The following is a 12837-nucleotide window of genomic DNA, read 5'->3' as shown; positions in this document are numbered from 1 at the left end:
CTCAGGCTGCCCTGCCAGGGGCTGCCCAGCTGGCGCTGAACATCTGCAGAGTTCCTTTCTCTGCCCGCCAACCCTGGCTATTCCAGCCGTCTGCTCTGCAGGCCGTGGGCACATCAGTCTATCTCTGGAGCCCGAGGCTGCACCCTGGCTGGGTCTCCCTCAGCCTCTCACCTGCTTAGGTCTCTGCATCTCAGGACAAACTCTCTGGGGCTGGTGGCTGGCTGGGACCTCAGTCTTTCCCTCTGTGAGAGGGGCTGCCAGCGGGGTGCCGCACGTAACCTGCCCCGTCTGCAGGAGTGGCAGGGCTGGGCCCCTGGAGCAGAAGCCAGACACCCCAGCTTCCCCAGTGACCTCAGGGTCGGGGCAGCTCCGTCTGGACACACGACATGTGCTCCCCGCTCGGGACTGGGCAGGCGGGCCTCCCTGCTTGCTGCTCCCGAGCCGCGGCGGCAGCAGCCAGCAGGCAGCTGGGCCGGCCTGGCCGGGCTCCAGAGGCGCAGAGCGGGTTAAAGTGTGCGCCAGGCCGGCCGGCGGCGGGCGGGGGAGCGGCCTGGTGGGAAGTGTGAGTTCCTCCCCGTCTGCCTCACAGCTATAAAGGCGGCTGCGGCCTGGGAGCCGCCACTGGGCTGAGTCCCCTCCCGGGAACCCCCTCCCTTGGATGCTCTTTGAAGTGGGAGAGGGAGGCGGCCTGGAGGCGGGGCCAGAGGGAGGCCGAGCCCCCGCTCCGCGAGGCCCTCCCCGCACAGCACACCTGGCTGCCCGGGTCCCTGTCTGTGGCGTCTGCCTGCCAGCTCTCACCCCTTTCTCTGGGAGGACAACCTGCTGACCCCAGGCCAGGTAGGCCACCTTGTCCCCATCTCCCTCTTGTCTCAGCCTCCTGGAGGCATGACCTGCAGTCCTTCCAGACCAGTCAACTGCTCAGAGCGGGACTGGGAGCTGGGCGTCCTCCAGCCCCCCTGGGAGCCCCCCTGGGTCGGGGGCAGCCCTGCCCAGCACAACGCAGGTGGTGCCTCAGCCCCAGCTGCAGCCCATGCTGCGGACCCTTTTGCTCTCTGGTTGCTCTTTTGGGACCCCTGGGAGAGACGGATCCCGGGTGAGCTGGGCCTGACCAGAGCCAGCGGCGTCTGGGAGCCTTAATGAAAACCAAGCGTGAGGCCTGCTCGGCACCTGTCTTTAGCGGCTGGCAGGGCTGGGGCACCAGTGAGCCACCAGGACAGCTCTGGGCACCGAGCTGGTGCAGGGCTGGGGCACAGCTGGAGACCGCGGGGAGGGGAGGTCAGTGGGGCTGGGTTGGTGGCTGCGCTGGTAGCATGGGGCCTTGGGGCTCTGGGTCCTGACTCCAGGGTGCATGCCGCAGGCTTCGGGTGGAGGGTGTGTCGGCTAGGTCAGGACACCTGGGGGTGCTGGACCTGCCAGGGAAGAAGAGTTGGAGCTGCGGGGGTAAGGGTAAGGGGCCACTCTGGAGCTAGCTTCTGGGTGGGGGTGATTCGCATACCCTCTCCCCCTGGAATTTGCAGACATGGGACGAGTCCTACATTTGCTCAGAGGCTGGAGCCAATCGCTTGCCTTGCTGTGTGGTTTTGGACCAGTTGGCTTCTCCCTCTGGACTCTGGGCTTAGTGGTTCCTGAGTCCCCTCCTTGGACTCACTGGCAAGAGACACTCACCTCAGACAAACCCTGGGCAGAGGCCATTAGTCCCTGCTCTTCTCTTTTAGGGCAGGGTGCCTGTTGGGGATAAGGTGGGGTGGGGATAGAGCCCAGGGGCTGGGAGCTCCCCTCGATTTGATTGGATTTGACCCCTTGCAGGTGTTCTGGGCCAGAGGTGTGACTTGTGGGGAGGGGTAGGCTGCTTGGTCCTGGCCACTGGCACAATGGCTCAATCTGCACTTCCTCCAGGCCTCTCCCTGATTCCATCTCAGGCCGGAGGGACACAGATAGCCGGGCTTTGTGCCGAGTGCCAGCTGCCGCTGGATGCCTCTTCCTGAGAATGAGCCAGGGTGGTGAGGCTGTGGCCTCCCCGAGGCCACATGGACAGGGCAAGGGGAGGCAGGGAAGAAAGGGCTGGGCAAAGCCCCCGGCCACCTCCTTGCCCTCTGCAACCCCCTCTGGCCAAGGCGGAGCCCGGGGCCCCTCCCCCTGCCCTGGCCTCCAGCTGCCTGCACCATCCCTGGTTTCCTGACAGCCATTCTCCAGGGAGCACCAGTGTTCAGAGTCCAGCATGGCTGCTCCCTGGGTGCCCTCAGCTCACAGGTGGCCTGGGCCCGGCATGCACACCACCCCTCTGTCCCCAAGCCCGGGCAGGCCTCTAATGGCTCACAGAGTTCCTTCTTGCTGAGCCCAGATGGATGGCTCGGCCTCTCCCTGTGTGGCCTGCCAGGCGGCCACTACCACCCAATCCCAGGCAGGCTGGCAGCTTGGGGCACTGGGAAACCCTGAAGGGCTTTTCTCCAAAGCAGTGCCTTGCTTCCTAGGATGGACGGTGGACAGTGGCATTCGTACTGGGCCTGGTGCCTGCTGGCCCTGGCAGTTGTGGCTGGGGGTGCAGCGTCCACTGAAGCCTCGGTGAGTAGGCTGTCATTATCAGGCCCCACCCCGAACCTCAGGTGCTGTGGTCACTTCCAAACGGATGGCTTTGGAGGGGCTCTGTGACAGGCGTGGGGTATCTGCCTGGGTCCCAGAGCCCCTGGGGCCTCAGAAACCCATCCACAGAGCCAGTCAGATCAGCCCCTCAGCTGAGGCTCTGGCCACCGTGTGTCAGGGTGCAGCCAAGGGTGGCCGGGTGCCTCCCCTCCAGCAATGTCCTGGACCGAGGCGTGTGCTGGGGGCTCGTGTCCTGCAGATGCATGGGCAGGCCGTGCAGAAGCAAGTGCAGCTGGTGGGGTGAGGCCCCTGGAGCCCTCCAAGCCCCCAGATGTTCAGATCTTAAGACAGGACATGGCCTGGCACTCAGGGAGTCACTCCAGAACACCTTGCAGACCCGAGCCTGGCACTGTGTGGCCAGCAGGATCCCTCAGGCCCAGGGTCAGGCCTGTCCTGCTGGGCACTTGAGCCCCTCGCTGACCGTCTGTGGGGCCTCTCACCCAGGACAACAGCCTGGAGGGGGGTGCCGATGCCACCACTTACTGGTGGGGGGAGTGGACCAAGTGGACGGCGTGCTCCCGCAGCTGCGGGGGTGGGGTGATGTCCCAGGAGCGGCACTGCCTGCAGCAGAGGTGTGAGCTTGGCGCGGCTGTGGAGGGGGGTGGCGCATGGGGTGGGGCAGCCGGTGGGCAAGGTACCAGGGTGGGCAGCTGGGCCTGGTGGCTCCTATACTGGGGATCTCACGTTTGAGGAAGTCAGGGTCAGTCTCCCACTGGCTGCTGCCAGGGACACAGCTTCTGCTGGGTCCTAAAGTTGTGTTAGAGCTCACCATGCTCCTTGGTCCCAGGGGTGCCTCTCACGGGAGAGGGGGAGGTTTCTAAGGCTCGCCATTGCGGGGTGAGACCCTCGTCTCTTCTGAAGGTCCCAGCTGAGTGGAACAGGCAGGAGCACAGTGCAGGACCATAAGCCCTCACCATCAGGCAGACTTGGATTTGAGTTTTTTCTCTGCTACTTTCTTTCTGGCTGTGTGACCTTGGGCAAGTCACGTCACTGTCTCTTGCACGTTTTCTCGTCTGTAGCATGGGGAACTTGCTGGAGCTCCCTCATGCTTCTGAGTACATACGAGGAGACCCTGTGTTTTCTGCATCAGCACAGCACCAAGTGCGTGGCGAATGCGGTGCCCTTATAGATTCTGTGTAGTATGACCCTGTGCTGTGCTGGGGCTCTAGGAACCAATCGATCATTGTCCTTGCCAGGCCTGGGGTGGGGCAGGAGTCAAGTGGGAGGGAGGAGCCCGACCCCAGCAGGGAGAGCTGGGCGCGGGGCTCTGGAGGGCGCTGGCCCTCCCTGAAGGGGTGTTGGGCCTGCAGCTCCTGCTCCGGCTCTGGCTCAACGCCCCGCACCCCGCCTTCCTGCCAGGAGGAAGTCTGTCCCAGGTGCTGGCAACAGGACCTGCACGGGCACATCCAGGCGACACCAGCTCTGCAGAGTGCAGGTGAGGCCGCCCACCTTCCCCTGCTTTCAGGCAGGTCCCACTTGGCACCCTATGTCTTGTCGCCCTGGCCCCCTGGCGTGCCTCCTGGGCCTGCCCTTCAGGAAGAACCAGGGTGGGGTTGGTGTCCAGGCTCGGACTGAGCTCCCTTGGGGGTCAGACTACTGTGTCATGCCCACTGTCCTCTGGGCATGTGTGGGACGGCTGGACTTGCTGAGGCTCCCGTGACTTCCAGTGGGGCCCGAGGGCTGGGGGCACTGCCTGCAATCGTGGGCCAGGTGCTCCTGGGCAGACGGCACATGGCTTCCTCGTCCCCGCCTGTAAGACAGTCCTACTGGGCTGCTCTTTGGGGCTCGTCCAGCTCCTGTGCCCCTCGAGCTCTCTTCTGCTCCCAGGTGCCCCCAGCCTCTGCCTCTTCCTTAGCCTTGTGCCGGGAACCAGGGTGGTGGAGCAGGAGCGCTGCCTCTGGGCGGCCAGTCTTCTCTCAGTGGGGCCAAAGTCAGTCTGAACACGAATGCCTGCAGACCCAAGGGCAGCTGGGACATGGGGTCCTGGAGCTGGCTCCTTCGGGCTGCTGGGCAGGCCTGGGCTAGGCAGGCAGAGTGGCTGGGGTTCCCATGTGTGCACCAGCACCTCTGGGATGGCCTTCTCCGGGTCCACATTCCTCCTGGGACGGTGCTGCCATTTGCGAGCTCCTGATGGAGACACCTCAGCACAGTCCAGACCCAGCATGACTAAGCCGGCCCCTTGGACAGGGTCTCCCTCTGCCTTGGGTCCTCCTCTGTGGAGTCAGGTCCCCCCTCCTGATCTGGTTCCCATGCATGGCCAGCAATGGTGCTAGGATGTTGTAGGTGCCTTGGGGACACCTGCACCCGTGTCTGCCTGAGGAAGGAGAGCAGGGGAGGGCAGTGTGGTCAGGGCCATGGCGCCCATCCCCTCCACTGTGGCTAGGTGGAGGCCAGGTGAGGAGGACCACCTCCCTGTGGTGGTGGGAGAGAGGGAGCCCCAGCGAGGGCATGAGAGGTCGCCATGGGCTGTGGCCCTTAGGGGCTCAGACTGGACAAAGGTGCCCTCTGGGGCCAAGTCCCTCCTGGAGCCCCCACCTCTCCCTTCCCAGGAGTGTCCACCAGACGGGAGGAGCTTCCGAGAGGAGCAGTGCGTCTCCTTCAACTCCCGAGTGTTCGACGGGCGGGCATACCAGTGGAAGCCCCTGTACCCCGGTACTTACAGCCCTGCAGACCTGCCAGGTGGGGGGTGTCCTTTGTAGTCCCAGGACTATCTGATGGTGGGGGCGAGGCCTGGAACAGGGGTCCGGAGGTTGTGGTGGCAGCTGTGGAGCCTGAGCACAGCCCAGGTCTCCTGCTCCAAGGCCTGGAGGTCTCCTGTCCCGACCCGAGGCCTTACCCGGGACAGTTCCTGGGGCTGAGTTTCCTGCAGCCTGGCTTCAGGGTCAGCACACTTCCCGCTCACTGGCTCCTGGCTTGGACAGGAACCAGCCCAGACAATCCCAAGCAGGGACTGGCTACAGGCCCAGGTCCCACAGGGCCTGTGGGTGTAGTGGCCATCTCCCCCTCTTTCTCTCTCTGGGGCTGGGGGCAGGTTGTCCAGGCAACAATGCAAATGAGTTAGCCTGTCCTGCTCCTGGGGAAAGCGCTGGGCCGGGGTCTCAGGTGTGGCCCCCACTAACAGGAGGCAGAAGCCAGAACCAGGAAGCCTGGATTGGGCTGGATAATCTGCATCGTGGTCCATTTCTGCCACTGAGACCCTGGGCAGACCCGTTCTGCCCTCCAGACCTTGGCGGGGAGGGTGCTGTCTCAGCAGGAGGAAGTGGGGAAGACCCTGGAGTCCAGCACCCCCTCCCCACCGAGACCCCCTCCCTCGTCCCCCAGATGACTACGTCCACATCTCCAGCAAGCCGTGCGACCTGCACTGCACCACTGTGGACGGCCAGCGGCAGCTCATGGTCCCCGCCCGGGATGGCACGTCCTGCAAGCTCACCGACCTGCGAGGGGTTTGCGTGTCTGGAAAATGTGAGGTTGTTAAACATTGTAGCAAAGTACGCTGCTCTCACGCGGTCCAGGGCAGCGGCAGCCCCGGCCCCGCCACGGCGCCCTCCCATGGCCATCTCCCTTGCTTCTTGCAGCCCATCGGCTGTGACGGGGTGCTCTTCTCCACCCACACGCTGGATAAGTGTGGCGTCTGCCAGGGTGACGGGAGCAGCTGCACTCACGTGACGGGCAACTACCGCAAGGGCAACGCCCACCTTGGTGAGTGCCAGGCTGGGATGCCGGGTGCCGGGCACAACCTCCCTGTTGGGCACCTTCAGACGAGTTCTTTTGAGTTCTTCCCTCTCGGGCCACCCGAGTGTCCACCAGGTGCCGGGGCTGGCCCCGTACTGAGACCCCTCTGACTGGCACCTGTTGTGTGCCAGAAGGCAGTTGGCATGGGGACCATATCCGAGCTACGAAGCAGCCTGCAGGGAAGTGTTGCTGCCACACATAAAAGAGAGAAACTGAGGCAGGGCCCCAGCCCCAGAGCTGCTGTGAGAGTTGACCCTGAGCATGCCAGCTCCTGGGGCCCACCTCTCAGGGGCTCCCCTCACCTGTGAGTGGACTCCAGTCCAGAGCCCCTGGCCCCTGGGAGTGCCTGAACCTCTTCAAAGGCATGTTTATATCCAGCTCTGGTCTGGCTGGGGGTCTGTGTGTGTGACAGGCCTTTCTACTCTTGGTCAGAGGTCACTTCTATCACTGTGTCAGGTGTCCACTGAAATCCATGTGCCATTGAGCTGGTTTAGCACAGCCTCCTGGTTGGGGAGCTTGAAGCCCACTAGGCAGGTGGGGAAACTGAGGCCCAGAGTGGGCATTACCTGCCCAGGGTCCTCCAGTGAGTCTGGGCTAGAACCAACCCTGTCAGGGCCACTGAGGGGTCCAGGTGGTGGAGGATGGTTCACCCCTGCACAAGGGGTAATTATGGAGTTAGATTGGCTTCCAGAAGGTCCTGGGGGAGGGTGCTGGAGAGGGTGGGACTTGGACACGCAGCTTGGGCAGGGCAGGCTGGACAGGGCTGGGGAAAGGAGGGGTGGTTGGGCAGCGCAGCCAGACCGGGGTGTGAATTATGCATGTTGAGCGCTTGCCAGGCGCGATGGGCAGAGGCCCTTGCCTTGGCGGCCTTGCTGTGGGAGGGGCCGTGTATAGCCGTTGGAGGGTGCCTGTCCCTCTCCTCCTCTCACCAACCTGCTTGCATGGCCTTGGGCTGGACCTGGGGCATGGAGGCGGGGCCTGCGGTCACACAGTGCATCTGCTTCAGGGCACCCGGGACGTGCTGGGGTCATGGGGCTGCAGCCACAGACAGGAGGCATGCCCAGGGGAGTCCCCCCCAGGAAGGAGCAGGAACAGTCCCAGCTAATTCTGGGGGTGCCCCAGGCTGGCAGGGCACTGAATCAGGTCTGGCCCGCGTTAACTCTTCCACGCCTCCTGACGTCGCTCCACGGCAGGCAGAATTGCTGCTCGAAGCTGCCAAGACGGGCAAAGGGGGCGGCATGACCTGGCTGTAGTCCCTTAGTTACAGAGCTGGGCTGGCTCTGACTGAGCCCTCACTCCCTGGACCCCAAAGTGCTCACTGTGAAACATGGGCCAGGCCAGAGCCTTCAGGGACCTGTAGGGTGGGGTGGGGTCTGGGAGGGTGGGCAAGCCCAGCCTGGCCTGCAGGAGCAGCTCGTCTGGGTGACAGAGACTCTGGGTGACAGAGGCACGTGGACTCTACTGCTGCCCACAGGGAACCCAGGACGGGAGTGCCAACCCCAGCAGGCCCTGCATTCCTGGGCCCCTGTGGCAGACTTCCCTGTTCAAGGGTTGTTCAATCCCCTGTCCTCACAGGGTGTGCCCCCAGCCCCCAGCCCCTCAAGCCCTGGGTGGTTTGCAGGACTCTATGGCTTCCCCTCCTTCCTAGGGACGTGGGTAAGAGACTGAGCTGGCTGAGGTGCCCTCAGATGGACTGAGAGGCCTGGTGCTGGGAAGGCTGGGCCCTCAGGGTCCTCGTGGCTTGCCATCAGGGTGACGCTCTGATGAGATGGGAATAACAGTGATGATGTGCCATCCTGGAGAGGATGGTGCTGAGCCTGTGTGCAGACGAGGGGACCGAGGCCTGAGGGCCCAGTGATCATCCCGGCCCCTTGGGTGATGCGTGGCCATGAGACCGAAGCCCACGGGCTCCAGTGTGTTAAGGTCCCTGAGGTACACAGAGTCCCTTCCCAAGGCGGGGCTGGAGCTGGTACCAGTGAGGAAGGGGCTGGCCTGTGGCCTCGGTGGGAACAGGCTGGCCAGGTCAGGGGCTGACAGGAGGCTCAGCCTCGGGGACAGCACAGGGCATTTCAGGGGACCAGGGGAGTGGACCAGCCCCTAGACTGCTCCCCTTACCTGCTGGCAGCTGCCACCAAGGTAGCATTCCTCAGGAGAGGTGACGGCGGCTTACTGACTTCCATCTGCCTCCAGGTTACTCTCTGGTGACGCACATCCCTGCTGGCGCCCGGGATATCCAGATTGTGGAGAGGAAGAAGTCGGCCGACGTGCTGGGTGAGCTGCGGGGTGGTGGGCAGTGTCTAGGGGTGAGGAACCTTCCTTTGGGAGGGGGATGGACAGCAGTGTGGCCCCAGAGACAGGGTGGCAGTGGCCGTGGGGGATCCTGGGGAAGCCAGCCTCTCCCTCCTGCGCAGAAGGTCTTTGTACTCAGAGCTGCTGGACAGGGACAGGGTTGTGGCCTTGGGTGGTGGATTCCCTGTCACTAGAGAGGCTGACCCAGCCAAAACTGGGGGTGCTGGAGGTGGGGTCCCTGTAGGGTGCAAGGAGTGAGTCTCAGGAGGTGACAGGTCAGGTAAGGCCGAGAGGAGGAAGGTAGTCAGTCCAGGGTCCTGAGTGACAGAGAATCAGAGGTGGGATTGAGCCAGGCTGGGGCCTCGTGTCGCTCTGCCCCACCGTCCCCAGTGGGAAGCAGGGTCTTGGAGGGGAGGCTGCTACCTTGAGGTGTGTTGGAGCTGTTTGCAGAGTGGTCCAGGTGGTGAGGCCCTATCTTGGTGACACATTTTGGATGGGCTCTCTGTGTGGCCAGAAGCTCCACCTGGCAATGTGTCATGTCCACACCCCCAGGCAGTAGGCTGAGTGGATTCCCTGTCACTGCCAAGGCAGGCAGGTGCTGATACCTGTGAGCTGCCCTGCCCTGGGCCCAGGCTGTGTTGGGGGCTGCTCCCCAGCACAGGCCCAGCCTGCTCCTGACCCGTGCTCCCTCCTGCTGCCCCCCCTCCCCATGCCTCACAGTGAGAGCCAGGACTCTGGGGATGCTGGAAAGGGGAGGGGCTTTGCTGAAAATCCTCAGCTTGGGACCCAGCCTTGTCCCTGCTGCCCCTGCCCAGATGCCCTGGGTTGGCGCTCTGTGCACCCCCTGGAAGGAGCATCCAGTCACTGCAGGTCTGCAGCTGCTGGCCCCAGGTGTCACCACCCTGGGGGCTGCTCTGGACAGAGCCTAGGAGCTGGGCCCCTTGCCAGGCCAGTTGCTCTGTCGCTTGCTGGATGGGGAGTGGCGAGGCCAGGACAGGCCGTGTTCTCTGGGCTGGCTGCAAAGTCTCATTCTTGAAACAGAATCGTGGAGACGCCAAGGGCAGCCTTGGAGAGCTGGGGAGCCGCAGGAAGGAAGGTCCTCACTGTCAGGAAACAGGCTTTGGACGCGAGCCCCAGCTGAACCCTGGGCGCGTACCTGGAAGCTGAGCCTCGGAGCTGAGCCGAGACAACCAGGCCTTGGCAGAACTTGGACTTTGCGTTATTTTCTGACGTTGTTACGTTAAGGGTGCTTTTCATGCAGACACGTCCTGCTTGTTGCGTCTGTCTGATAATAAATTAATTGCCCCGGCTCCTCTGTTCAGATTGCATCAGCGACTTTGGAAGCTGTTCTCCTCTGGCAGGCCGGTTCCTGGAACTGGCTTTAAGGACACCCTTTGGAAGACAGAGTGTCCCTGAGTGCTGAGTCTGCCTCCTCCCTCCTGTCCCTGTTCCTGGAGGATCTGAGGGCCTCAGCTCGCCCTCCAAGCCCAGAGAGGACCAGCTCCAAGCAGGCAGTCCCTTGGCCTTGGAGCACAGGGAGACAGGCTGCTGGGGGGTTCAAGCACATTCCTCTGCCCTGAGCTTCCAGCTGGCTCCAATCAGGCCCTGGGAGTGTCCACCCACACCCACCTCAGGGAGAGGGTGACAGAACGGGCCCAGGCTGCCCTCTGGCCTGGTTGGACCTCAGCAGGCCTCAGCCCAGCCTGGGTGGTCAGGCTGGTTGGATGGTCAGAGGGACAGAATTGGTCCCTGGTGGTCCCTGGAGAGGGCACAGCTGGTCAGCCTGGTGTGGTCCCCAGGAAGGGCCTGGTAGACCGTGTCTGCACCAGCTAGGTCAGGGCTGTAGTGTCACTGCTTTGGGCACTGGATAAGGCACTGATGTCCCCTTCTTACCACCAGGATAGAAGCTGAAGCCCCTCAGCTCCTCAATGGCAGTTGGGAGAACTGGCCCAGGGTGTCCCTGGCTGGCGATTCTAGCCGTCCCGACGAGTCTGTGGTGTTTATTTAGGCTGATAGGAAAGGGCGTATGCACCTCTTCAGCACTGACTGGCCAGGGACATGTGCTGGCCACAGGTCTGTCTGATCCTCCAGGTGACATTAAGCTTCCTGTCTCTGTGGCATTTAGGGAAGGGCTGGGGGGCTGGCTGTGGCTCCCTGAGGAAGCGGTGCCAGTTCCCTGCCCCTCATTCCTCCCTCTTGCCCATCTGTTGGCCCACGTGACCCGGTGGCTTTGCCTTTCAGCTCTTGCGGATGAAGCTGGCTTCTACTTCTTTAACGGCAACTACAAGGTGGACAGCCCCAAGAACTTCAACATCGCGGGCACCGTGGTCAAGTACCGGCGGCCCATGGATGTCTATGAGACCGGCATCGAGTACATTGTGGCTCAGGGGCCCACCAACCAGGGTCTGAATGTCATGGTGCGTGTACCCCAGGAGGGGGAGACCACAGGGATTGTGGGGCTGCTCCTCAGAGTCACTGGCAAGGGCCTGTGGGCCAGTGGTCCCCATGGTCTTGCCACGTGCACACTCATGGTGCATGGCGGATGCTTGGATTGGGGCTCTTTCCTTCAATCACTGAGATCCTTGCTCACTAGCCCCCCCACCCCGTTTCCTTCCTCATTCATTCACTCAGCCTCCCATCAACTCATCAACCCATTTACCCACGCACTTGCCTCTCAATCACTTGCTCTCACTCAATCTCCTATACATCTATCTGTAACCTATCCACCCACCCATCCCTCCATCCATTCATCCACCTATCCATCCATCAATCTGCCCATTCATCCTTTCACCCATCCATCCACTCATCTATTCATCTATTCACTCATCCACCTACCAACTATTCACACATCTATTCATCTACCCATCTATCCATCCACCCATCTAAACAGCATCCATCCATCCCCCGTCCATTCTCCATCCATCTCTTCATCCATCCATCCATCACCCACCCACCCATCTCCCCACCCATCTCCCCACCCATCTCCCATCCATCCATCCCTCACCCACCCATCCCCCACCCATCCCCCCGTCGTTCATTCAGCACGGCTGCACCTTCCTTGCCGGCTGGCACTATGGGCAATGCTGTGCTGATCCATTCTCTGGTCATCAGGAGCCTCCCAGGGAGCTAAGGCTTGGTCCATGCCCACTCCACAGTTGAGGGCTTTATGCCCCCATCTAGTTCCATGCTGCCCCATTGTCACTGTGGTGTTTGTGCCAGGTTCCCAAGGCTGGGGGGCCAGAGCAGTTCTTGTAGCCCCTGGCCCTCACCTGACCCTGCCTCCACTGGATGCTCAGGTCTTTGGGGGCTGGCTCAGGGTCCCAGCAGCGGGCAGGGGAGTTTGGCCTGTGCGTGCTGCTTGTCACAGTTTTCCATGGCTGGCATCTGGAGATGCCAGGGTCAGGAGGTTCTGGGGCTATTAAGGCCAGCAAGCATTTGGGAGTGCTGCAGGACTGAAAGTCACCCACCCACTGGTTCTGGCTTTTCATCCCCTGCCATGGCCAGTTCTCATGGCCTCTTGTTGTAGGCACAGAAACTGGGCACAGGGAGGCTGGCGACTTGCCCAGTGATGGACTCATAGCAGCACCCCTGGGGTTCAAGCAGCCCTGCCTGGAGTCGAAGCCAGTGTCCCCTGGAGGCATCTCTAATCAGGTGCCCCCCACACTGCCCTCAGGCTGAGGAGATGCCCTACGTGGCCCAGAATCTCGCGGGCTGGTGTGTTTCTGTGCCTGCGCTCTCCTGGCCTTTCCTGGAGCCTTCCTGAGATGGACTGGCCCCGGCTGGAGGAACAGTGCCAGGGGCTAGGGTCCCCAGAAATAGCTCAAGGCTGGAGGTCCGATGCAGGTGGCTGGGGAGGGTCTTGGAAGCAGTGCCGGGGGGAGGGCTGGCTCAGGACTGTGGAGCTGTGGGCTGCGACCCAGGCACAAGCGGCTCTCAGCCCATCCCTCCAGGTCAGCGTGAACTTGAGCGAGGCCTTTGTGTAGTTGCTGGGTGCAGTTGTCCCTAGGGAGGGGTTGGCCTTGGGGAGAGAGCTCCCTCTGGCTGAGCCTGGGGTGGGGCTCAACGTCCACGTCCACGGCCCCTGCAGGTAGGCCCCTGAGGGTGAGAGCCGGGCGCACCAGGCAGCCACCGCGGCCCCCGGACCCTGCTGGGCTCGGAGCTCTCCTCTCCAGCTCC

The 12837-nt window shown here is 62.7% G+C and overlaps 1 protein-coding gene across 3 annotated transcripts in view; it reads left to right on the top strand.

Annotated features, from left to right (window-relative positions):
- The first annotated feature begins 602 nt into the window (after positions 1 to 602).
- The window catches only part of Adamtsl2 (ADAMTS like 2), a 34262-nt gene continuing 22027 nt past the window's right edge, over positions 603 to 12837 (top strand). Inside the window, exons 1-9 of one of the 3 annotated variants that reach the window (XM_046465528.2) lie at positions 603 to 837; positions 2472 to 2562; positions 3085 to 3212; positions 4000 to 4075; positions 5190 to 5292; positions 5962 to 6107; positions 6216 to 6339; positions 8563 to 8643; positions 10903 to 11078. In XM_046465528.2, the coding sequence (XP_046321484.1) occupies positions 2473 to 2562; positions 3085 to 3212; positions 4000 to 4075; positions 5190 to 5292; positions 5962 to 6107; positions 6216 to 6339; positions 8563 to 8643; positions 10903 to 11078 (924 nt within the window). In that variant the 5' untranslated portion in view covers positions 603 to 837; position 2472. Of the gene's footprint in view, positions 838 to 2471; positions 2563 to 3084; positions 3213 to 3950; positions 4076 to 5189; positions 5293 to 5961; positions 6129 to 6215; positions 6340 to 8562; positions 8644 to 10902; positions 11079 to 12837 lie in introns of all 3 variants that reach the window. The other 2 variants (XM_046465527.2, XM_046465529.2) reach the window with 2 other exon arrangements.

The sequence above is a fragment of the Marmota monax genome, unplaced genomic scaffold, assembly GCF_021218885.2.
Source record: "Marmota monax isolate L192 unplaced genomic scaffold, Marmota_monax_Labrador192_F-V1.1 WCK01_AAM20220418_F8-fsc00167, whole genome shotgun sequence".
NCBI classification, from domain to species: domain Eukaryota; kingdom Metazoa; phylum Chordata; class Mammalia; order Rodentia; family Sciuridae; genus Marmota; species Marmota monax.
Note: the sequence above shows the minus strand (reverse complement) of the source record. Positions and strands in the feature narration are given on the sequence as shown.